At 40.7% G+C, this 21,696-nt stretch overlaps 3 protein-coding genes across 13 annotated transcripts in view; 2 read left to right on the forward strand and 1 right to left on the reverse strand.

The window, feature by feature from the left end:
- LOC117499160 (amyloid beta A4 precursor protein-binding family B member 1-interacting protein-like) overlaps window positions 1-21,696 on the forward strand; it is a 611,089-nt gene that overhangs the window by 191,136 nt on the left and 398,257 nt on the right. The gene's annotated exons all lie outside the window — the stretch shown is intronic.
- On the reverse strand, window positions 7,550-9,698 carry gemin8 (gem (nuclear organelle) associated protein 8). 2 transcript variants are annotated; one of them, XM_034151499.1, is made up of 3 exons: window positions 9,655-9,698; window positions 8,595-8,946; window positions 7,550-8,514 (listed from the first exon to the last, which is right to left on the reverse strand). In XM_034151499.1, exons 1-3 carry the CDS (start codon window positions 9,658-9,660, stop codon window positions 8,255-8,257), a joined length of 618 nt encoding a protein of 205 aa, XP_034007390.1. In that variant the 5' UTR covers window positions 9,661-9,698; the 3' UTR covers window positions 7,550-8,254. The 2 variants fall into 2 exon arrangements, with proteins under 2 accessions (XP_034007390.1, XP_034007389.1); XM_034151498.1 differs by having other exon boundaries at window positions 9,623-9,667.
- Window positions 10,193-21,180, forward strand: LOC117499149. 9 transcript variants are annotated; one of them, XM_034151485.1, is made up of 9 exons: window positions 10,193-10,365; window positions 10,715-10,769; window positions 11,572-11,643; window positions 12,096-12,176; window positions 12,812-13,120; window positions 13,216-13,336; window positions 13,430-13,487; window positions 13,655-13,670; window positions 16,081-16,502. In XM_034151485.1, the coding sequence occupies exons 2-9, from the start codon at window positions 10,760-10,762 to the stop codon at window positions 16,206-16,208; spliced, it is 795 nt and encodes a 264-aa protein (XP_034007376.1). In that variant the 5' UTR covers window positions 10,193-10,365; window positions 10,715-10,759; the 3' UTR covers window positions 16,209-16,502. The 9 variants fall into 9 exon arrangements, with proteins under 9 accessions (XP_034007376.1, XP_034007377.1, XP_034007379.1 ...); XM_034151488.1 differs by having other exon boundaries at window positions 10,195-10,365; window positions 12,091-12,176; XM_034151486.1 differs by lacking the exons at window positions 13,430-13,487; window positions 13,655-13,670 and adding an exon at window positions 15,860-15,917 and having other exon boundaries at window positions 16,074-16,502.

Below are 21,696 nucleotides of genomic sequence, written 5' to 3' on the forward strand. Positions count from 1 at the left end.
GTGTATTATCTTAGCTTTTCTCCTTTAAGAGAGAAGAAGGCCAAACAGACCGGATCTTGAACTCATCCAACAAAAAGTCTACAATAGCGGCCTTCACAAATGACAAAGCACAACTATGCCACCTTTCACTGCATTCATCCAATAGTCTATGTCGACCTCAGTGAGTCACTGAAGACCTTTGGAAACACTAATATATCTGTACAACACTTGCTGGCAATCCATCCATTTAAACTGGAATAAAGCGACATATCAACACAATACAATCCCTAAGCAACATTTCTCAATTGCTGTATTTAATATGTGGCTGAAGAGAAATAGAGAGAATGATTTGGCCTTGTGCAGCTCATCAAATCAACTGTGTGCTCGTGTTCAGGGTCAGGGGTCACGTATAATCCCCTTCAGCCATATGACATGACAAATGAGAAACAATAAAGCCAGGTTCTCCAAAGAAAAATCCATGAACACAGCCTGCAGTTTCAACCTTATAACAGGTTTTCTTTGTGTGTATAAATGCCATTTTGGAAGCCTTATGTTCAGCCATGCACCCTCTGACTTTGCTAAATCACATATCATCTTCATTTTATCCGATTCCTGAGCATCTGAAACCTCAGCTGCACGCACTTTCTTATCTTCCTCCACAATTCCTGGCGTTCATTAAAGGGAAAGCCTGTTGAGGGCCTGTCTTCCCTCATTACAGCGAGACAGAGAAGGAAAAAAAGAAAGTGGATTCCCAATTTAGGTCGTCCCAAAGTAATGAGGACGTCGCAGCTCCTTCATGTCATCAGATTAATGGGAGAGAAGAAGAAGAAGAAGAAGGAGGACACAGCAGTCTCTGGACGCTTCAAATTGATTTTCAAACTTCACTTTTTGCACAACAGGCCCTTGTGACGGTCACATCCTCGACATCAGAGCGCTCTGATCGCACAGTGATACCGGCTCTGCTGTTGCCATGGAGACGTCTAACACCCGTGGTAGGCTGCGCTCACTCAGCTTTAGCGATGCTATCAGTTCCCAGAAAAAAAAAACTCCTCATGTGGCTTCGCAACAACAGCTTGAGGCAGAAACAGAAAACTAAATGTATAAGATAGCCATGTCTGAGAGTTATCAGAGAGATGATCTGTTGACATGCAGCTGATATATTGGTAAGGCTTTCTGTGCTGAGAGCACAAGAGGGACGATAATGGAGTGAAGTTAGCATTGCAAAGGCTCCCACGACAAAAAGACAAGTGGGTTTTCCTATTGGATGTCCATTGGAGTTCTCACTTGATCTGTTACCTCGATAAAACAAATTCTGATAAGTTTATTGTCTCAATCCTTGGTTTTAAGTCTTGTCCAAAACACAATGATGTTCATTAAGTACATTTTGGTCCCATTTAGAGTAATACAGTGGAGCAGGCTTGGGGATGTGGCTACCATGAGATCAACTGGTCGATATCATTTTGTAGTTTGGATTTTTCTTCCTGTGTTTTCGTCCATCAATGAATGAACAAAGGGGCATCAGATCCTCGAAAAGGTGAAAGGTCGCAGTACAAGAAGAGAGCATCAAAGATACTGGTGTTGTTAAGGTACTGGTTACTGTCTACCTGTGTGATGCCATTAAGCATGTCTTGTGTCGGGCGCAGACGCTGACTGTCAGGCTTTGAGCTGGGATCCCAGAGGTTGACCTCACTGTGACCTCACTGTGACCCCAGCGTCAGTAGTCCCAAGCCTCGGGAAATCACTGCTGACTACTGTACATGGAGCTGTTTGTGTCGGACTACAGTTACAACCAGGCTGTGTGTTCTTCACACGTTATCTAAAGCAATATAACAACAGCTGCAGTTCCTATCATGTCAGCCTATTATCCGTCTTTTTATGTCCACAAATGTTCTGTCAGCCATTAAAAAGATGTAACATTGAAATAACAAAGCAGAAATAATATAACCAAGTGTCTTTTGTAAATGTTTTCCTGTTGGACTCATGAAATGTGTCAAATATTCTCCTACGTGCAACAGTTTAAGCTTCATACTCTGTTTGGCTATTTCTTTAACTGCCTCCATCAGTCAAATAAAATCGTTTTATTAGTAAAGCTGGAAAACAGGGCATCGTTTGAGCAAACACAATCATACAAAGACAACACACACACACAAACAGTGTCTCAGCTTTATAAGCCTCTTGCTGCTTGAGGCTAATCCTTGCCATTTTAATGGGCTTCAGGCCGATTCAAAAAGGGAAACCTTTGGCACAGAGCCGCCAGAGCGTCGCACCTGGCACGGTTTCATCTCTCACCTGGGAAGTCCCTTTCATTTCTCTGCTTTGTGTCAGTGTGTGTGTGTGTGTTTCATGGTATATATATATTCAGATCCTGGTCCTTTAATCTGCGCTGGTGATGGTGACCCAGTTTCCCCCACCCTCAGCCGTCGGTCGCCAAGGAGACGCTTCCCTTTCATCCCTACACAGCACCGTCGGATGCTGACAAAAGTTATGCCGTCTCAAACACACTCAAGATATCATCAAACACCCGCACAAAAAACCTTAATTGTTATCGTGATTTGGAGTTTTAAAGGAGGTATTTGTGACTCTCTGTGAGCCACAGCTGAAGAGGCACATGAGCAACTTTGATGCAAATTCATGTAAACCCATCCCATGCTTCGTCATCACGTGCCGCCTGAAACACTTCAGTGTGCGCTGTATTTGCATGCGATTGCAAAGTTTGATGTGTTGGTGGTCATCACACTAACATGAACATACACCAACTCTCTACTGGAACTAGAGATGCAACCATGAGACGGGAAATTGATTGGTAATACGACAATTTGTCCTCCTAAATATAGATGTTTTTTGCTTTTCTCTTTTTAATATCATATTAGAGTGAATGGGTTTTAGGGTATTATAATAATAATAATAATAAATTTAATTTTTATATCGCTTTTCTCTGACTCAAAGACGCTTTACAGTGTGAGGGAGGGTAGACAAACAAGGACAGGCAAAAACAAACAAAAACAACAAAACAAAACATTATATAGGCCTAACAATAATGTGTGTTTTGGAGCGCTAGCCAATAGGAGCGCGAGTGTTCCATAGTGATGTCACTGTGTTCCGGAAGAAAGCAAAGATGTCCAATGGAGGCGTTTCAGGCTTTCTACAAAAACGGCAAAAACATCTCTGATAAATCTCCATTATTTACCATATCTGACTCCTGTCAACACTCACCTCCGCACGCACACACACACACACACACACACACACACACACACACACACACACACACACACACACACACACACACACACACACACACACACACACACACACCCATCCCCCCGCCGCCCCTCCGTCCAGCAATTTATCCGGCGAGCCGCTAATCCGCTGGCCCAGATTTGGTCCAAAGTCTGCTCCACATGATGTTGTGTTGCCTTCGTCATCCCAACAACTGCACACACACACACACACACACACACACACACACACACACACACACACCACACACACACACACACACACACACACACACACACACACACACACACACACACACACCCCACCATGTGACATCTCCAGCAGTCATGTGACTTGCTGGTGCACCTGTGACCTACTGTACTGACGTGTAGCAGTGTGGGATGAGAGCTGCTTCCACACCGTGAGTCACTGTGGGTGGGTTCATCATCTTCCTCATCATCATCATCACTCCGGGGGTGGCAGAGCGGCAGGGGGAGGTGTGCTGCATATATTTATATATTTATTCAGATTCGGCCTATTTTTCGCCCGAGTGGGCTCGTGCGATCAGATGTATGACTGTTCACATGTGCCAGGATCTGAGATGACGCCTGGGAGCTCTGTGCATCGCAGCGTCACCATGGCAACAGGTTCTCTCGACGAGGACCACTCCTGACACATCAGTAGTAGCCGATGGGCTGAGATCAAAAAAAAAAAAAATGCAGGACAAGAAACAGGCTAAATATGGAAGCAAATATGAGATTTAAGAAGCGGGTGCAGTGTGGTTTTGGTATACACCATAATGGCAAATCATTCATAATCCATAGTGAAGAGGACAGGCGACAAAGCAGGTTTTAGGTTTCTGTGATAGATTTTGATACTGGATCCACAAAATAAATTCAAAACTAACAGGAAGATAGAACAAAATTGCTAGTAAAGAAGAGATACCCCTTCCTTGTCCTGCCTGAGCTCCACCCCCTGCACACCTGCTACCAATCCCCTCCTCCTCACTTCCTAGCTCAAAGGCCTGGTCACACCAGCATTTGAAAGAGTAAAATATGCAGTTACTATCATGCTACCAACTTTAGCACACTGGCTGAAGGTAGTTCTCCAACTACTCTTTTAGATTTGAACTTTGGCTGCCTGCTGTCAAGCCCTGATTTTGATCATCGTACATGTAAGTCCTCTACCTTGCCTATACCTCATGTCTGAATGGTCACCCTTGATTTCCAAAACTCTTGCCAGACTCGCTGCATGACGACTTATCCTAACCTTAACAATTGGAGGGCAAAGCCTTACCTTAAAGGGACCTTATTCTGCTCATGTTGGTGTTCATATTTGTATGTTGTGCCTAACTTCTCTCCATGTTTTAACGTCCAAAAAGGTATTTTCTCTGACTGCCTGTGCTGCAGCAGGAAAGGGAAGACCACAAAAAGCATAGAGGGCCCTTTTAATCTTGTTAAAATAGTTGCATATTGTCAGACTTGTATGCCAGTGTTGATTTAAATACACAACTATCAGAGTTTGAACACTTTAAGACCGTTTTGAAAAGCTGCCCTGGAGTCATATCAACACTTCTCAACTCCTGATAATCACAACTGAAAATCAACGCTTGTTAATGTTGCATAATGTGCTCTGCAGCTCTGAGCTTGGAGGTTTGGAGGACTGACTGAAGGGAAATATAACAGTTGTTTATGCACGAGTGGAAATGTGGACTTATGGTTTTATTTAGCAATCCCTATTTATTTATATAGCTATAATTAAGACTCAGTTTAACTGTCTGCACACTGCTATAATCAGGTCAGTGGATTGTTCCACTTTCCCCCCAGCTGAGTGATCATTTATTCCTTCAGAATAAAAGCCTTCTTTAAGAAATGTGCAGCCTTTGAAGTGTGTCTGCTTGTCGGCTGTTACATTCGGCATCAATTCTGCAGATCAGCGAAGCAAATACTCCAGAGAGGATGCGAGAGGATATGCACACGTCCACCGAGACGAAGGCTGCAGCGAGCACAAAGAGAGAATTCATGGAGGAGGGGGAGGAAAGAAGAGGAGGAGGAGGGGGAGGAGGAGGAGGAGGGGAAGAATAATGATGGAGTCAATGAGAGGAGCAGATGAAAAACGGGATGCTGACGATGATGAGACTAAAGTAGCAGTTTTGGGGGGAACAGGCAAAAGAAGAGAAGTTTTACGATGGCTTCCTGCAGAGAAATTGCTGCGGTTCCCCTCGTCGCAGTAAATCATGTCACTCCACTACTTCCTGTCTGTTCTCAACTTCTCACCGGCCTGAAGGCGATACACAGGCCTGCTGCTTTATGGGAAACAGATGTTGTAAATGAAAGAGAAATGCTAGGAGAAGTTGTTGGATCGGTGGCCCTCTGAATGCTGTGCTTCAATCCTCAATGTCTGCAAATCACTCAGTAGAAACCAGTAGCCTCTTAAATCTGTTTTCTATCATCTCAAATTCAATATGTGTTTTATTCATTCACCTCCTCCTATGATCAATGACCTCAAATATACACCAAACTACCAAAAGCATTCAAAAATGACTCAAAAACAAAGAAATTTGACAACTAGGAAAACGCAAAAAGATGCAGCATTCATAGAAAGACACACAAAATGGCTAAAAATAGATGCAAAACTACTACAGAGAGCACACGGCCAATAGGAGACACATCATGAAACGTCTATAAATAGATGCAAAATGACTGAAAGTAGATTATTTGACACTTTTTGGTTTTAAGTGTCTTTAGATTGGGTGAGGGGCCCCTTACATGTCTGTGCCCAGGGGCCATTTGTCTTATATCTTTGAATCTTATAGACATGAAGAATATCTGCACTTCCTGTGGCACTTCCACAGCACACAACAGACATTGTTTTCCACCTGGTCCGGCTCTTTAATCCACAGTGAGGGAGCTCTTAATCCAATCAGCATCAAACTCTCACATGAGGAGCTGACGTGCGGAGGATACAGTCACTTTTTATCTTGCAAGAGGAGATGTTTGCACCAGACATTTTAGTTATGTCTTTGAATAAACCTGGGAAATGCATGCAGTATTGGAATATTTTGTATAACTTGTACTATTTTGCCGCTATGTCCTGTGACATGCAACATACTGCACACTTTTGCATGTATTTTCTTCCCCATACATTGCAATAGCTGTATTTATCTGCCGCGTGCACACTTTGAGGAGTGCGCCAAGATGTCCAAAACTAACTTCCTCCAGAGGATAATGTTGCTAAAACTTCCAAAAAGCTGCAAGAACTTAAAAAAGTTGTCTTTGTTTAAGCCTTTTTAAAGTAATTAGCAGACATGCAAATGAGAATCACATAGCTGCTTAATGCGCAACTCACGCGCGCGTCAGCTGACAGCATCAAAACAACAACAAAGCAACAACAAAAACAACCTCAATTATTCTACTGTTGAGACAAAAGCAAATACAAATGTAGAGAATAGTTCACTCGCCCATGTTTCAGCTGGCTCTGACTAGAATAAGTGACAAAAGAGGTTTCCACAGGTTGTTTGGAGAGGGGTGCATACACAAACAACTGGACGTCCTGGTTAGGACTCGGTGGGGGCGGGGGTTAAGGGGGTGGAAACGTGACGTCACTGCATCTAGAAATGGATCAGACTCCTTAAATCTCTCCAAGTGTCCTGATTTGTTCTCCACGCGCTATTAAATACAAAGGGAAGGTACTGTATTATTCAGAGGCGTTATTTACCAAACTGCATACTATTCTAAATTAAATATCTTCCATTTTTGAGTGATATTCTTAGCTAATTATTTGGGGTAAAAATGTGTTTTTTTGCGAAGTGTGCATGCTAGCAATACATTTAATTAATCCCAAAACTTAATTGAAAGTATTATTTTTAAACAGTCAACTATAGAATACATCTAAAATAATGACAGAACACATTCCTTAAATTAAGTTGTGGAAAGTAGTATTGCGGTAGTTGTACTTTACTGGAGTGTTCTGCTACTTTATTCTCAACTATGGTTAAAGATTTAACAACCACAGTAAGCTTCAGTACTTTTACCAAAAATAGATTTTAAATGGAGGACTTATTTTTGAGTATTTTTACAATGTTATGTTGGAGCTTTTACTTAACCTGCATATTTGTTCCTTTTAAAATGTCCTTAATAAGTGCACATTTATTTTATACATACTATATCTTAGATGTAGAAATGAACTGCCCAAAAGCTGCTTTTTGAGATTATCTGTTAGGCTCAGAGTTTGAAAAAATTTAGCTTCAGTAATGCCTGATGCTTTTTAGCAGAAAAAACTAATAGTCATAAAGAAAATCCAGTCCTATTAGAAAAAAGTGAAATAAAGAAATCACAACTGACACAGCAGCTTTTATCCAAACAGAAAACACTTTATTATGAACAGGTTTGACATTAAAATCCTTCAGTTTAAAAAAAGGAAAAGGGTGGTGGAAGCACAAGATAAAACAGGATAGTGAACGCCCCTGAGGAGAAACAACGCAAATGTCTTTGAACGCGATGAACTGTCAGAATGAGAGAGGCAACATCAACAAATCTCTCTTTGAGGAAACAGGAATATCAGATGCGGTCACATGGGAACGCTCCTAAATTTAAGGAGAGGAAAGGGGGGGGGGGGGGGATGAAAAAAAACTGTGTGGTTAAACTGAGTTGACATGCAAAAGACGAGCAATGTAGCATCAGTGAGGTAGAGGGTGAACAGAAACACAAGAGGAAACACGTTTGAATATATTTACATCACGTACAGGAGCGCTTTACTTAACCAGACCAGACTTTACTGGAATCTCCAAAAAAGACTCTTGGATAAACCTTATATAATAACTTCTGTTAAAGCCACAACAATTCAAAATTATGTGAGCATAACAATCATTTTCATTTGGAGCAGCAGCTGAGGGGTCGGTGACATTCGCGTCTGGCTGAGCGGAAGATCTACTTTTTGGTGTGCTTAAAATAACTTGCACCCCTCAGTTCACCCACACTGTTACTTCCACATCAGCAGCTTCAATCCAGTGGCGTCTCACGGGCAGATCGGAGGAGGGGTTCCTGCAGAACAGGCGTCACAGTTTCAGCGGGATGACGGGCCAGTATTTGGGCTGTTTGAGGTCACAGTGTCTGTCGAAGTTGAGCTGCATGGCCGCCTCCATGGCCTGGATCTTGGCGGAGTCCTTGCCGTAGAGCTTCTTCATCTCGGACCCACGTCGCTCTCCGGGTCTCTCTGAGGGGGGGGCCATGCTGTTTCTCCAGGAGCCGCTGCGCAGGTCCTGGTCTGCAGGCACGTAGCTCTCATGCTCCTCCGCCTCGATCTGCTGCTGCTTCTCTGCAAGGACAAGAACAATTGATTCAGGGAATGCACTTAACTATAATGACACTCTTTCTCTCAGTGCCCTGTTCTCTTACTCAGCTCCTCTCTGTGTTTCTCTGTGTGGGCGAAGTACTCCCGCAGCTCCTCGCTGATCTCCATGTTGCTGACGTCACACTCGATCTCGCTGTCCGAGCTGCTCTCCTCATCCCCGTCCTCTCCATCTTCCTGTCCTGCGTTCCAGTCTTCGTACCGATGGCTGCTGGGACACGGCTCCTGGCTGTGAGCGTGGCTGTGAGCCTGGCTGTGAGGAGGGCCGTAGGCGGCCTCCAAGGCCTTCCTGTAGGCCCGCTGGTGCCTCTGGTGCCAGGCCATGGCTTGCTGGTAGTGCTGCCAGTAGCGGCTGTACACAGGGCTGGAGAACCTGGACATCACACTGCTTATGTTCTCCTAGTAGTGAGAAAGATTGATGGTTATTGCATTGTTTTCTCAGCCTTTTCTTAACAAATCAGCCGGTTGTACATAACTTTAGAAGCTATTCCAGGCACTTTTGCACAGAAATGTTTCCAACTGGCAGTGAATCAGATCAAAAACGTAATGTGTTGTCAACTACCTAAGATCAGAGGAGAATGGAAACAGAGTTCCTACAGCTCAGGGCAAGTTACGTTTAAGACTTTGTTGTTATGCCACTAAAAATCCAATTTAAGACCAAATTCAAACCAAAATTGTACTTCCTGATGTAAGCAAGTAAAAGTATGTTTTGAACTGCATGTAAACGTTTGGGCAACTTCTCTCTCGGTCGATTGCTCTGAATAATTCTAAAGACTTTTGAAGTAATGAATTTGACCCCGTTATGTTTTAAGAATTTATAAGGATAAATTAGAAAGCTGGCAAAATGTCACGTTATTACTAATAATGAAAGATAAAGCAAGCGTAGTAAGAGGAAGCAGCTGAATATGAATACGTTAAACTACTATAGTAATAATACGACTCTAAAACAGTTAACTTTCAGGGTTTAAAAGGAATGGCAGAAACACGCTGCTGACGTTTTAAAAGCAACAAATGAACGCCAAAAACTAAACCGTGCAACTAAAGTTAATACATGTGCAGTTTAAGATGTATTTACTTGCTGTACGCATCTCATTTGCGCACATTTACCTCCATGTTGTGTTGTGATGGATACTTCCGGGTAGACTGGTAGATTTCCCAGCAGCCTTTGGGCCAAGGCAAATAAATCCTGTTTACTTGGCGCCATCTAGCGGACACTGCGCGCTCCTGCATGACATAATAAGATTGCTAATATTAATCCTATAAATTAAATTATTGCAGCAGAATTAAGTTCAACAAATAACAGAAATAAATAAAAGCAGAAATTATAATAAAAATAGAATAATTTTTGTAACTTTACTATAAAAAATGTAGATACATTTTATGGCAACCAGGAGTAGTCTATATACAAATATCGTGTAATGGTTTTCAATGTTTTTAATGTATAGAATATAGTGCAATAGTAAATGTAAAATATAAATGAAATATAGCAGTTTATAATACACATTATGACATAATATGGATGAAATTTGACATATAGCATTAGGTGTAATAATCTTGTAGTAAAACACAGTAGTGTTGTGTCTTGTTAAGTTAATTTAGTTCAGTCTTGTCTTGTGACTTCCTGTTTTATCTTCCTGCATTCCCTCTCGTTTCAGATGTTTTTACTTCCTGCCTTTGTGTGTTTTCCCTTCACTGTGATTGTGGACCCTGCCCTGATTGTTTTCACCTGTGTCCCCTTACCTTGTCTATGTATAGGCCCTGTCTCCCTTTGTCTCGTGCCAGTTCGTCTCGTTCCATGTGTCAGGCAACCAGCGTCAGGTCCATGTTTTTATATTGTCCTTTTGTATCCGAGCCAAGTTTTGTTTGATATTTTGTCCTTTTGCATTTTTGACTATTACCTGTTTTTCTCATCCTCGTAACAATGTTTTTTATTGTCTCATATGTTTACCTCTATTGACTTGAGTGATTTGATCTTGTACCTTGGCGTTTAGTAATGGTCTCTAATCAAATAAATGTAATAGTGAGGTTTTAATATCTTCTATTTCGAACCATTTTTGAAAGTCTTTTTGTCTAATAATGCTCTTTTTATCCATGTTTCTAGTGTCTTACAGTATAGTTATCCAACATCTGATGTAAAATATGATCCGTTTGTGCTGTTTTGTTTAAGGTGAAGCTATAAGGCTGTGGACATGGGCATGAATGACATTTCATCATGGTCAAAGGTGAAGTCTAACCTCTTTATCACAGTCTATAAATCAGAATTATGTTAATTTTCCTACGTAATTTGACTTCACGTGTACTCAAGCTGTTTTCATTGTCTGAAATTCCAACAGGTCGAATCCTATACTTTATCTAAATGAGAGAAATATATGTTTTTAACTGAATGTGAGCAAGGACACAATTCTATTTCAGGATGTGGGTGTGTAAAACGGAGTATTTCTGCACTGTGTGTGTGAGAGACATGTTTGAGTGTATATCTGGGTCATGCTTTGGCTCGGGGCTTCAGAGCTTTCAGAGGGATGCAAAAAGACAGATGTGGCTTTTCAAAACACATTTCCTCTTCTGATGTCTGACTGGATGAGTGAACACAAAATAAAGTGTTTTCTATATTGCAAAACATTATTACTTCCTTGAATATCAGATTGCTGTGTAAGTAGCAGTCAATGTATAAATAGCTTCTGAATGATATTGCATTACATAATTATCCATCTATGAAATGAGCTTGTCGTTTTGTTCTTCTTTTAGCCAGATTAAATACAGTGGCTCATGTATTTTGTGCCTCTACTGTGACACTGTTTAAACAGTGTTGTTGTGATTGAGCGATGCAGTTTAGCCTTGCTTTAACAATTGAACTGCAATATCTTCAGGATTTTCACTATAAGAGAGGGGTTTTCCCAGTAAAGTCACACACTGGGGGGAATGGGTGGGGTACAATTTGATTATTACAACACAATGCTACAGTGGAGGAAATCTAATCAGATGACTCAGTACTCCAGTCACAGAGTGTTACCTGTATCTCTGCAGACTCCTCATGGACCTCCGACAGACAGCTGTGCTGCTCTGACCTCCTGGGAATCCTTCTGTTCCTGTGTGAAGGTAGGTCTGCAGGAAATATTTACTTTACTGAGGTACTAAAACAACACTTTATCCATCCAAATATGAAGATTTAACATGTTCCAAATTAATTAATTAATTCATTGGTTCCTCGCGTTAATGACGCGAAGAACCAAAGTTGCTTTGAGCTGAAGCTTTCTATTCACAGCCCGAGCTCAGGCCTCTAAATATGTGATAACCACAGAGCAGACACCTCAGTATTAGCAAGTTTTGTGACGTATAATTCAAACTAACTGCAAGACCAAAGCATGTAGTACTTCACATGTGTTGCATTCGGTGACTGTAGACCTGACCATCTGCATCGACACGGCATAAGAAGCGGTCAGATACAGTAAAGCAGAAACTCCTGACTTCCTTTAAAGACATTTCTCACCACCTGTGAGAGAGTGAGGTTTAGGTGTTCAGAGATGTGCGTCCTCTTCTCTTCAGAACAGGATACACTCGCTTCTTGACCGGTATGGAAGCAAAATGGAGACTGTTCTTGCTTCTGCTTCTGCCTCTAACAAAGTGCGAAGGTAAAGTACTGAAACATATTTGTGCAAATCGATGCATCTTGTTTTTCTCTGTCTTTGGTTTAAAGAGGACATCTTAACATCTTCACTAGTTTCTCTTTAGTGGGATTCAAAATATAATTTAGTGTTCACAAAAAACACAAAAACAGCTGCTAACTCAAACTTTCTGTTTTGTATCTAAGGCAGTTTGAGGTTAATATCAGCCCTTCCACCTTTAATAGAGTATAGAGAGGACGGATCATTCTAATTCTCAGGTGTATATCAGTATGTAGTGTCTCTCCTGGGACATGTCTCCAGGCTTTAATGTTCAGAAAGCTCTTTATTTTTCTCATACTGCCTGTGCTGCAGCACCTCTTTTCACCCTCTGTCTGAAGCCAGAGCCCAGTCTGCTCTGATTGGTTAGCTGGCCGGCTCTGCTTAGGCTAAGGGGCGGGACATCTCCATCACGTACAATTAGTTGGAGCGCTAGCCAATAGAAAAGCGAGTGTTACATAGTGATGGCACTATCTTCCACAAGTAAACAAAGGAGTCCAACGGAGGTGTTTAAGGCAGGGGGGGGGGGGGGGGGTGTGCTAGTTTTGCAATGTGATGGACTAACAAATACCCTCATAAGCTTCTTATCTTTACTTTTCTTGCAGTGACTATAGTGAAAACCATCAGGAGAGGACCAGACGTCACTGAAATATGTGTTAATAATACACAGAATCCCATCGCAATGATAGTCTGTAAGATCAAAACAGAAAGGAACAGAACAGAGTGCAATCTGCAGTATGAACCGATAGAGGGCTTCGTGCAAACATGTGACTCCAGGTTCTCTCTGAAGACGGAGAATCAGACTGTGTTTCTCCACCTGATGAATTTAACACCGGTGGATAGTGGGAACCACACCTGTGAATGTTCTAATCCTGAGGGAACAGATATCTACCATCTGAACATCACTGTGGAAGGTAAATGCAATATTACATCAAACTGTGTGTACATTCTTACAAATAGAGTGAATGTCAAATTTCTAACAATCATGTTTTTCTTTATTACATTTTAGAAGATGGAGACGAAAGCATTTCAACACAAATACCGATCCCAGGTATTTTGATTGGTGCAGCTGTATTCATCATCATAACTGCAGTTACCATCTGGTGTGTCTGCAGGAGAATACATCAAGGGTGAGACTTCTTTCATATTCAGAATATCTCTTGAAGATGAGCTTTTTTTCCTGTGTGTATTTGGTGTTTTATTGACTCTTCCTTTCTTTAAAGTGTCTGTTCAAGGTCAGCCACATCTGGATCATCTGTGTGTGAAAATCCCGGCAATTTGGTGAGTGATGATTTCTTTAAACTCAGAAAGCAGTCAGTAGATGTGTATAAAATGATATATAAATGATGCACAAACCCTATATAACAAACTACAGGAAAGGTAAAGCCCAAAAAGCATATTAGGACCTCTTTAAAACAAGTATTGCATTAAGATTAGTATTTTTACAGGATGAAGATGACCCTGATGACCCCTACACAGCCCTCCAACAGCCAGACAGTGATCTCTACCAGAGTGTCACTAATTCAGCCGGCAGAGAGACGGATGCAAGCTGCAAACTCTATGCTAACGTTTAACCAAAGATCAAGAGAACAGCACTGTATAACATGTTGGCAACTTTTGAGATGATCCTACAATAATATTCTTTTTTATCATAAACAAATCAACATTTATTTTTAAAACTTGTCAGGTTTAATGATGGATTTGTATAAAAGACAAAGAATTAGCTAACTTGAGTGTAAAACTGTGCCTAAAAATGGTGTCTTACTTGGACCACTTAGACTGGCTATTGGTGTTTAATTATTGGGATTTTAAAATACATTACAACTGCATGATTGCTAACTGAAGAATTAAAACCCCTAAATATTCGTCTTCTTGTGCACAGTGTGTTTCCGTGTGAACAAAGTGAATCGTCTTGCATGAAGTGAGGTAGGTTTTTGTCACCATGTAAAATGCTGTCTGCAGACGACACCCTGGTTTACTTGTTAAAGACGTGAGGAACCAAAGTTTCTATGAGCTGCAGCTTTCTATTCACAGCCCGAGCTCAGGCCTCTAAATATGGGATGACCACAGAGCAGACATCTAACTTCTAGCAAGTTTTGTGACGTACAACTCAAACTAAATGCAAGACCAATGCATGTAGTACTTCACATGTGTTGCATTCAGTGACTGTAGACGTGACGGTCTGCATCGACACGGCATAAGAAGCGGTCAGATACAGTAAAGCAGAAGCTCCTGACTTCCTTTAAAGACATTTCTCACCACCTGTGAGAGAGTGAGGTTTAGGTGTTCAGAGATGTGCGTCCTCTTCTCTTCAGAACAGGATACACTCACTTCTTGACCGGTATGGAAGCAAAATGGAGACTGTTCTTGGTTCTGCTTCTGCCTCTAACAAAGTGCGAAGGTAAAGTACTGAAACATATTTGTGCAAATCGATGCATCTTGTTTTTCTCTGTCTTTGGTTTAAAGAGGACATCTTAACATCTTCAGTAGTTTCTCTTTAGTGGGATTACAAATATAATTTAGTGTTCACAAAAAACACAAAAACAGCTATTTACTCATACTTTCTGTTTTGTATTTAAGGCAGTTTGAGGTTAATATCAGCCCTTCCACCTTTAGAGTATAGAGAGGACGGATCATTCTAATTCTCAGGTGTATATCAGTATGTAGTGTCTCTCCTGGGACATGTCTCCATGCTTTAATGTTCAAAAAGCTCTTTATTTTTCTCATACTGCCTGTGCTGCAGCACCTCTTTTCACCCTCTGTCTGAAACCAGAGCCCAGTCTGCTCTGATTGGTTAGCTGGACGGCTCTGCTTAGAGAGGTCCCGCCCCTTAGCGCTTCACGTACAATGTGTTGGAGCGCTAGCCAACAGAAGCTTGAGTGTTCAATAGTGATGTCACTATGTTCAGGAAGTAACCAAAGGAGTCTAATGGAGGTATTTCAGGCAGGGGGATGCGCTAGTTTATGCTAGTTTTGCAATATGTTAAACAAAAAATATCCTCATAAGCTTCTTAACTTTTGATTTCTTGCAGTGACTATAGTGAAAACCATCGGGAGAGGACCAGACGTCACTGAAATATGTGTGAATAATACACAGAGTCCCATCACAATAATAGTGTGTAAGATCAGAACAGAAATAAGCGGAGAACAGTGTAATCTGCATTATGAACCGATAGAGGGCTTCGTGCAACAATGTGACTCCAGGTTCTCTCTGAAGACGGAGAATCAGACTGTGTCTCTCCACCTGATGAATTTAACAGCAGTGGACAGTGGGTTACACACCTGTGAATGTTCTAATCCTGAGGGAACATATATCTACCATCTGAACATCACTGTGGAAGGTAATGTAGATTGTAAAAATGTTTGCATGATGCCTACTTGGTGCATTTCTCACAGGTGTTCTTTTTCTAACCATTTTCTTTTCTTCAAGATGTTTTAGAGGATGTAGACGGCAGCATTTTCATTCAAATACCGATCCCAGGTATTTTGATTGGTGCAGCTGTATTCATCATTATAACTGCAGTTACCATCTGGTGTGTCTGCAGGAGATTACATCAAGGGTGAGAGACTTCTTTAATATTTAGAATATCTCTCAAAGATATGCTTTTTTTTCTGTGTGTATTTGTTGCTATACTAACTCTTATTTTCTTAAAGTGTCTGTTCAAGGTCAGCCACATCTGGATCATCTGCGTGTGAAAATCCCGGCAATTTGGTGAGTGATGATTTCTTTAAACTCAGAAAGCAGTCAGTAAATGTTTATAAAATGATGCACACAACCTATATATGTCACTACAGGAAAGGTAAACCCCAAAAAGCATATTAGGAACTCTTTAAAACAAGTATTGCATTAAGATTAGTATTTTTACAGGATGAAGATGACCCTGCTGACCCTGATGACCCCTACACAGCCCTCCAACAGCCAGACAGTGATCTCGACCAGAGTGTCTCTAACTCAGCCGGCAGAGAGACGGATGCAAGCTGCAAACTCTATGCTAACGTTTAACCAACAATCAAGAGAACAGCACTGTATAACATGTTGGCAACTTTTGAGATGATCCTACAATAATATTCTTTTTTATCATAAACAAATCAACATTTATTTTTAAAACTTGTCAGGTTTAATGATGGATTTGTATGAAAGACAAAGAATTAGCTAACTTGAGTGTAAAACTGTGCCTAAAAATGGTGTCTTACTTGGACCACTTAGACTGGCTATTGGTGTTTAGTTATTGGGATTTTAAAATACATTACAACTGCATGATTGCTAACTGAAGAATTAAAACCCCTAAATATTCAACTTCTTGTGCACAGTGTGTTTCCGTGTGAACAAAGTGAATCGTCTTGCATGAAGTGAGGTAGGTTTTTGTCACCATGTAAAAATGCTGTCTGCAGACGACACCCTGGTTTACTTGTTAAAGACGTGAGGAACCAAAGTTTCTATGAGCTGCAGCTTTCTATTCACAGCCCGAGCTCAGGCCTCTAAATATGTGATGACCACAGAGCAGACATCTAACTTCTAGCAAGTTTTGTGACGTACAACTCAAACTAAATGCAAGACCAAAGCAAGTAGTACTTCACATGTGTTGCATTCGGTGACTGTAGACCTGACCGTCTGCATCGACACGGCATAAGAAGCGGTCAGATACAGTAAAGCAGAAGCTCCTGACTTCCTTTAATGACATTTCTGACCACCTGTGAGAGAGTGAGGTTTAGGTGTTCAGAGATGTGCGTCCTCTTCTCTTCAGAACAGGATACACTCACTTCTTGACCGGTATGGAAGCAAAATGGAGACTGTTCTTGGTTCTGCTTCTGCCTCTAACAAAGTGCGAAGGTAAAGTACGGAAACATATTTGTGCAAATCGATGCATCTTGTTTTTCTCTGTCTTTGGTTTAAAGAGGACATCTTAACATCTTCAGTAGTTTTTCTTTAGTGGGATTAGAAATATAATTTAGTGTTCACAAAATACACAAAAACAGCTGCTAACTCAGACTTTCTGTTTTGTATTTAAGGCAGTTTGAGGTTAATATCAGCCCTTCCACCTTTAGAGTAAAGAGAGGACGGATTAGCTAATTCTCAGGTTCATATCAGTATGTAGTGTCTCTACTGTGACATGTCTCCATCCTTTAATGTTCAAAAAGCTCTTTATTTTTCTCATACTGCCTGTGCTGCAGCACCTCTTTTCACCCTCTGTCTGAAACCAGAGCCCAGTCTGCTCTGATTGGTTAGCTGGCCGGCTCTGCTTAGGCTAAGGGGCGGGACATCTCCATCACGTACAATTAGTTGGAGCGCTAGCCAATAGAAAAGCGAGTGTTACATAGTGATGGCACTATCTTCCACAAGTAAACAAAGGAGTCCAACGGAGGTGTTTAAGGCAGGGGGGGGGGGGGTGCTAGTTTTGCAATGTGATGGACTAACAAATACCCTCATAAGCTTCTTATCTTTACTTTTCTTGCAGTGACTATAGTGAAAACCATCGGGAGAGGACCAGACGTCACTGAAATATGTGTTAATACTACACAGAGTCCCATCGCATTCATAGTGTGTAAGATCAAAACAGAAAGGAACAGAACAGAGTGTCGTCTGCTGTATGAACCGATAGAGGGCTTCGTGCAAACATGTGACTCCAGGTTCTCTCTGAAGACGGAGAATCAGACTGTGTTTCTCCACCTGATGAATTTAACACCAGAGGATAGTGGGAACCACACCTGTGAATGTTCTAATCCTGAGGGAACAGATATCTACCATCTGAACATCACTGTGGAAGGTAAATGCAATATTACATCAAACTGTGTGTACATTCTACAAGTAGAGTGAATGTCAAATTTCTAACAATCATGTTTTTCTTTATTACATTTTAGAAGATGGAGACGAAAGCATTTCAACACAAATACCGATCCCAGGTATTTTGATTGGTGCAGCTGTATTCATCATCATAACTGCAGTTACCATCTGGTGTGTCTGCAGGAGAATACATCAAGGGTGAGACACTTCTTTCATATTCAGAATATCTCTTGAAGATGAGCTTTATTTTCTGTGTGTATTTGGTGTTTTATTGACTCTTCCTTTCTTTAAAGTGTCTGTTCAAGGTCAGCCACATCTGGATCATCTGTGTGTGAAAATCCCGGCAATTTGGTGAGTGATGATTTCTTTAAACTCAGAAAGCAGTCAGTAAATGTGTATAAAATGATGTATAAATGATGATCAAAACCTATATATCACAGTTATTACAGTAAAAGAAAACCCCCAAAAAGTATATTAGGGCCTCTTTAAAACAAGTATTGCATTAAGATTAGTATTTTTACAGGATGAAGATGACCCTGCTGACCCCTACACAGCCCTCCAACAGCCAGACAGTGATCTCGACCAGAGTGTCTCTAACTCAGCCGGCAGAGAGACGGATGCAAGCTGCAAACTCTATGCTAACGTTTAACCAAAAATCAAGTAAACAGCACTGTATAACATGTTGGCAACTTTTTAAGATGATCCTACAATAATATTCCTTTGTATCATAAACAAATCAGCATTTATTATTAAAACTTGTCAGGTTTAATGATGGATTTTTATGAAAGACAAAGAATGAGCTAACTTGAGTGTAAAACTGTCTAAAAATGGTGTCTTACTTGGACCACTTAGACTGGCTATTGGTGTTTAATTATTGGGATTTTAAAATACATTACAACTGCATGATTGCTAACTGAAGAATTAAAACCCCTAAATATTCGACTTCTTGTGCACAGTGTGTTTCCGTGTGAACAAAGTGAATTGTCTTGCATGAAGTGAGGTAGGTTTTTGTCACCATGTAAAAATGCTGTCTGCAGACGACACCCTGGTTTACTTGTTAAAGACGTGAGGAACCAAAATTGCATTGAGTTGCCGCTTTCTATTCACAGCCCGAGCTCAGGCCTCTAAATATGGGTTGACCACAGAGAAGACAACTCAGTATTGGCACGTTTTGTGACGTACAACTCAAACTAACCTCAAGACCAATGAACGCTACACTTGTAGACCCACCGATCTGCATCGACACCGGCATAAGAAGTGTTAGGATATAGTAAGAGTGTCGTCTTTTGAAAGCAGAAGCTCCTGTCAGCACTTCCTTTAATGACATTTCTCACCACCTATGTGAGAGTGTGAGGTTTAGGTGTTCAGAGATGTGCGTCCTCTTCTCTTCAGAGCAGGATACACTCGCTTCTTGACCGGTAATGGAAGCAAAATGGAGACTGTTCTTCGTTCTGCTTCTGCCACTGACTGCGTGTGAAGGTAATGAACAGAAAACACGTTTTAAAAAATGTATGCAAGTTGATTTTACCTGTCTTTGGTTTAAAGAGGACATCTTAACAGATTCAGTTTTCTTTAGTGGGATTAAAATATGATTTCGTTTTCACAAAATCTACAAATACAGCTGCTAACTCAAACTTTCTGCATAGTTTTTAAGTTTAATATCTGCTCTTTCACCTTAAATAGCATTTAAAGGGGCCTTATTTTGCTCATTTTCAGGTTCATATCAGTATGTAGTGTCTCTACTGGGACATGTTTCCATGCTTTAATGTTTAAAAAGCTCTTTATCCTTCTCATACTGCCTGTGCTGCAGCACCTCTTTTCACCCTCTGTCTAAAACCAGAGTCCAGTCTGCTCTGATTGGTTAGCTGGTCGGCTCTGTTTAGAGAAGTCCCGCCCCTTAGCGCTTCACGTACAATGTGTTGGAGCACTAGCCAATAGAAGCTTGAGTGTTCAATAGGGATGTCACTATGTTCAGGAAGTAACCAGAGGAGTCCAACAGAGGTGTTTCAGGCAGTGGGGATGCACTAGTTTGTGCTCGTTTTGCAATGTGTTAAAACAAAAAAAATCTAAAAATAAGCTTCTTAACTTTTGATTTCTTGCAGTGACTATAGTGAAAACCATCAGGAGAGGACCAGACGTCACTGAAATATGTGTTAATACTACACAGAGTCCCATCACATTCATAGTGTGTAAGATCAAAACAGAAAGGAACAGAACAGAGTGTCGTCTGCTGTATGAACCGATAGAGGGCTTCGTGCAAACATGTGACTCCAGGTTCTCTCTGAAGACAGAGAATCAGACTGTGTTTCTCCACCTGATTAATTTAACACCAGAGGACAGTGGGAACCACACCTGTGAATGTTCTAATCCTGAGGGAACAGATATCTACCATCTGAAAATCACTGTGGAAGGTAAATGCAATATTACATCAAACTGTGTGTACATTCTTACAAATAGAGCGAATACAAGTGTCAAATTTCTAACAATCATGTTTTTCTTTATTGTATTTTAGAAGACAGAGAGGAAATCAGTTCAACACAAATGCAGATCCCAGGTATTTTGATTGGTGCAGCTGTATTCATGATCATAACTGCAGTTATCCTCGGGTTCATCTACAGAGAAGCACTTAAGAGGTAGCTATATTTAAATGCACTGCAGTCTTGGGTGTGGCGTTCTTGTCTTTCAGTTTCATATAAAAAAAGACACTGCCTCTCATTTCCTGTTGTTTAAATAAAACTGCAGTGTGAAGCAGCATCAATACTAATGCATTGTTTTTTTAACCCAACAGACGACAACCACATCCCCAAAACACGGTAACGTACCTATACATTTAACATCTTCAATTATGTGTTTTTATTTAATCTGTTTTAATATAAATATATACACGTGTGTTTCTGCAGGAAGAGGACATAGAGCCGTACAGCACCTTCATGCAGAGAGAGAGCGGGCTTTATTCAACCGTCAGGATAAATATGAATAATCCCAATAACTCGCATGTTTCTGCCACAGAGGAAACTCTTTCTGGAAGCTTGTGAACAAACTGTTTCCCACAAGAGGACACTGTTTTACTTTGTGAATAATCCTGTGTCCCAAGGGAGTGTAATGACTACAATTGTTAGGAGCTGTTATTATATCACACTGTACAAATGATAAAAATCAGCAAACTGTCTTAAAAATAAATAGTACAAACTAAGTTGTTGTTTTTTTGGGCGTAAATCAGATCCAGAATAAGAACATATTATATTATACTATCATTAATTAGATTAGATACATATTTCATTTAGAATAAACAACAAATAGCAATTGTTTAGTCATGAAAATGACATGGAACATTTATTCTAATGCAATTTGATGGCAGGGATTTATGTTTGAGTAAATTACTATAATAAATATTTGCAATTTTGATACTTAAAAGGTCATTTTGATGCTTTCACTGCCATACTTATTATTGAGTTTTTCTACAGTGTAGCCACTTTTAATCAATCCTTTTTTGATAGCATGCTCAGAAAGCACTTAGTGATACACTTTGGGATGTTCTACTCTTAAAGTAAAAGTTGTTACCAAAATAAAGTGACTTCCTGCTGTGATAATAGGGTCATGCAGAGCAGGGGCGCTGGTGGTCTAGTAGTGAGCGGTTGTTCACAGGTGTTGGTGCTGCCGGATTTGGCCCCTATAACTTTGTCACACTGTCAGCAAAATCACACTGTTG

Source organism: Trematomus bernacchii, unplaced genomic scaffold (genome assembly GCF_902827165.1).
Source record: "Trematomus bernacchii unplaced genomic scaffold, fTreBer1.1, whole genome shotgun sequence".
Classification (NCBI taxonomy): domain Eukaryota; kingdom Metazoa; phylum Chordata; class Actinopteri; order Perciformes; family Nototheniidae; genus Trematomus; species Trematomus bernacchii.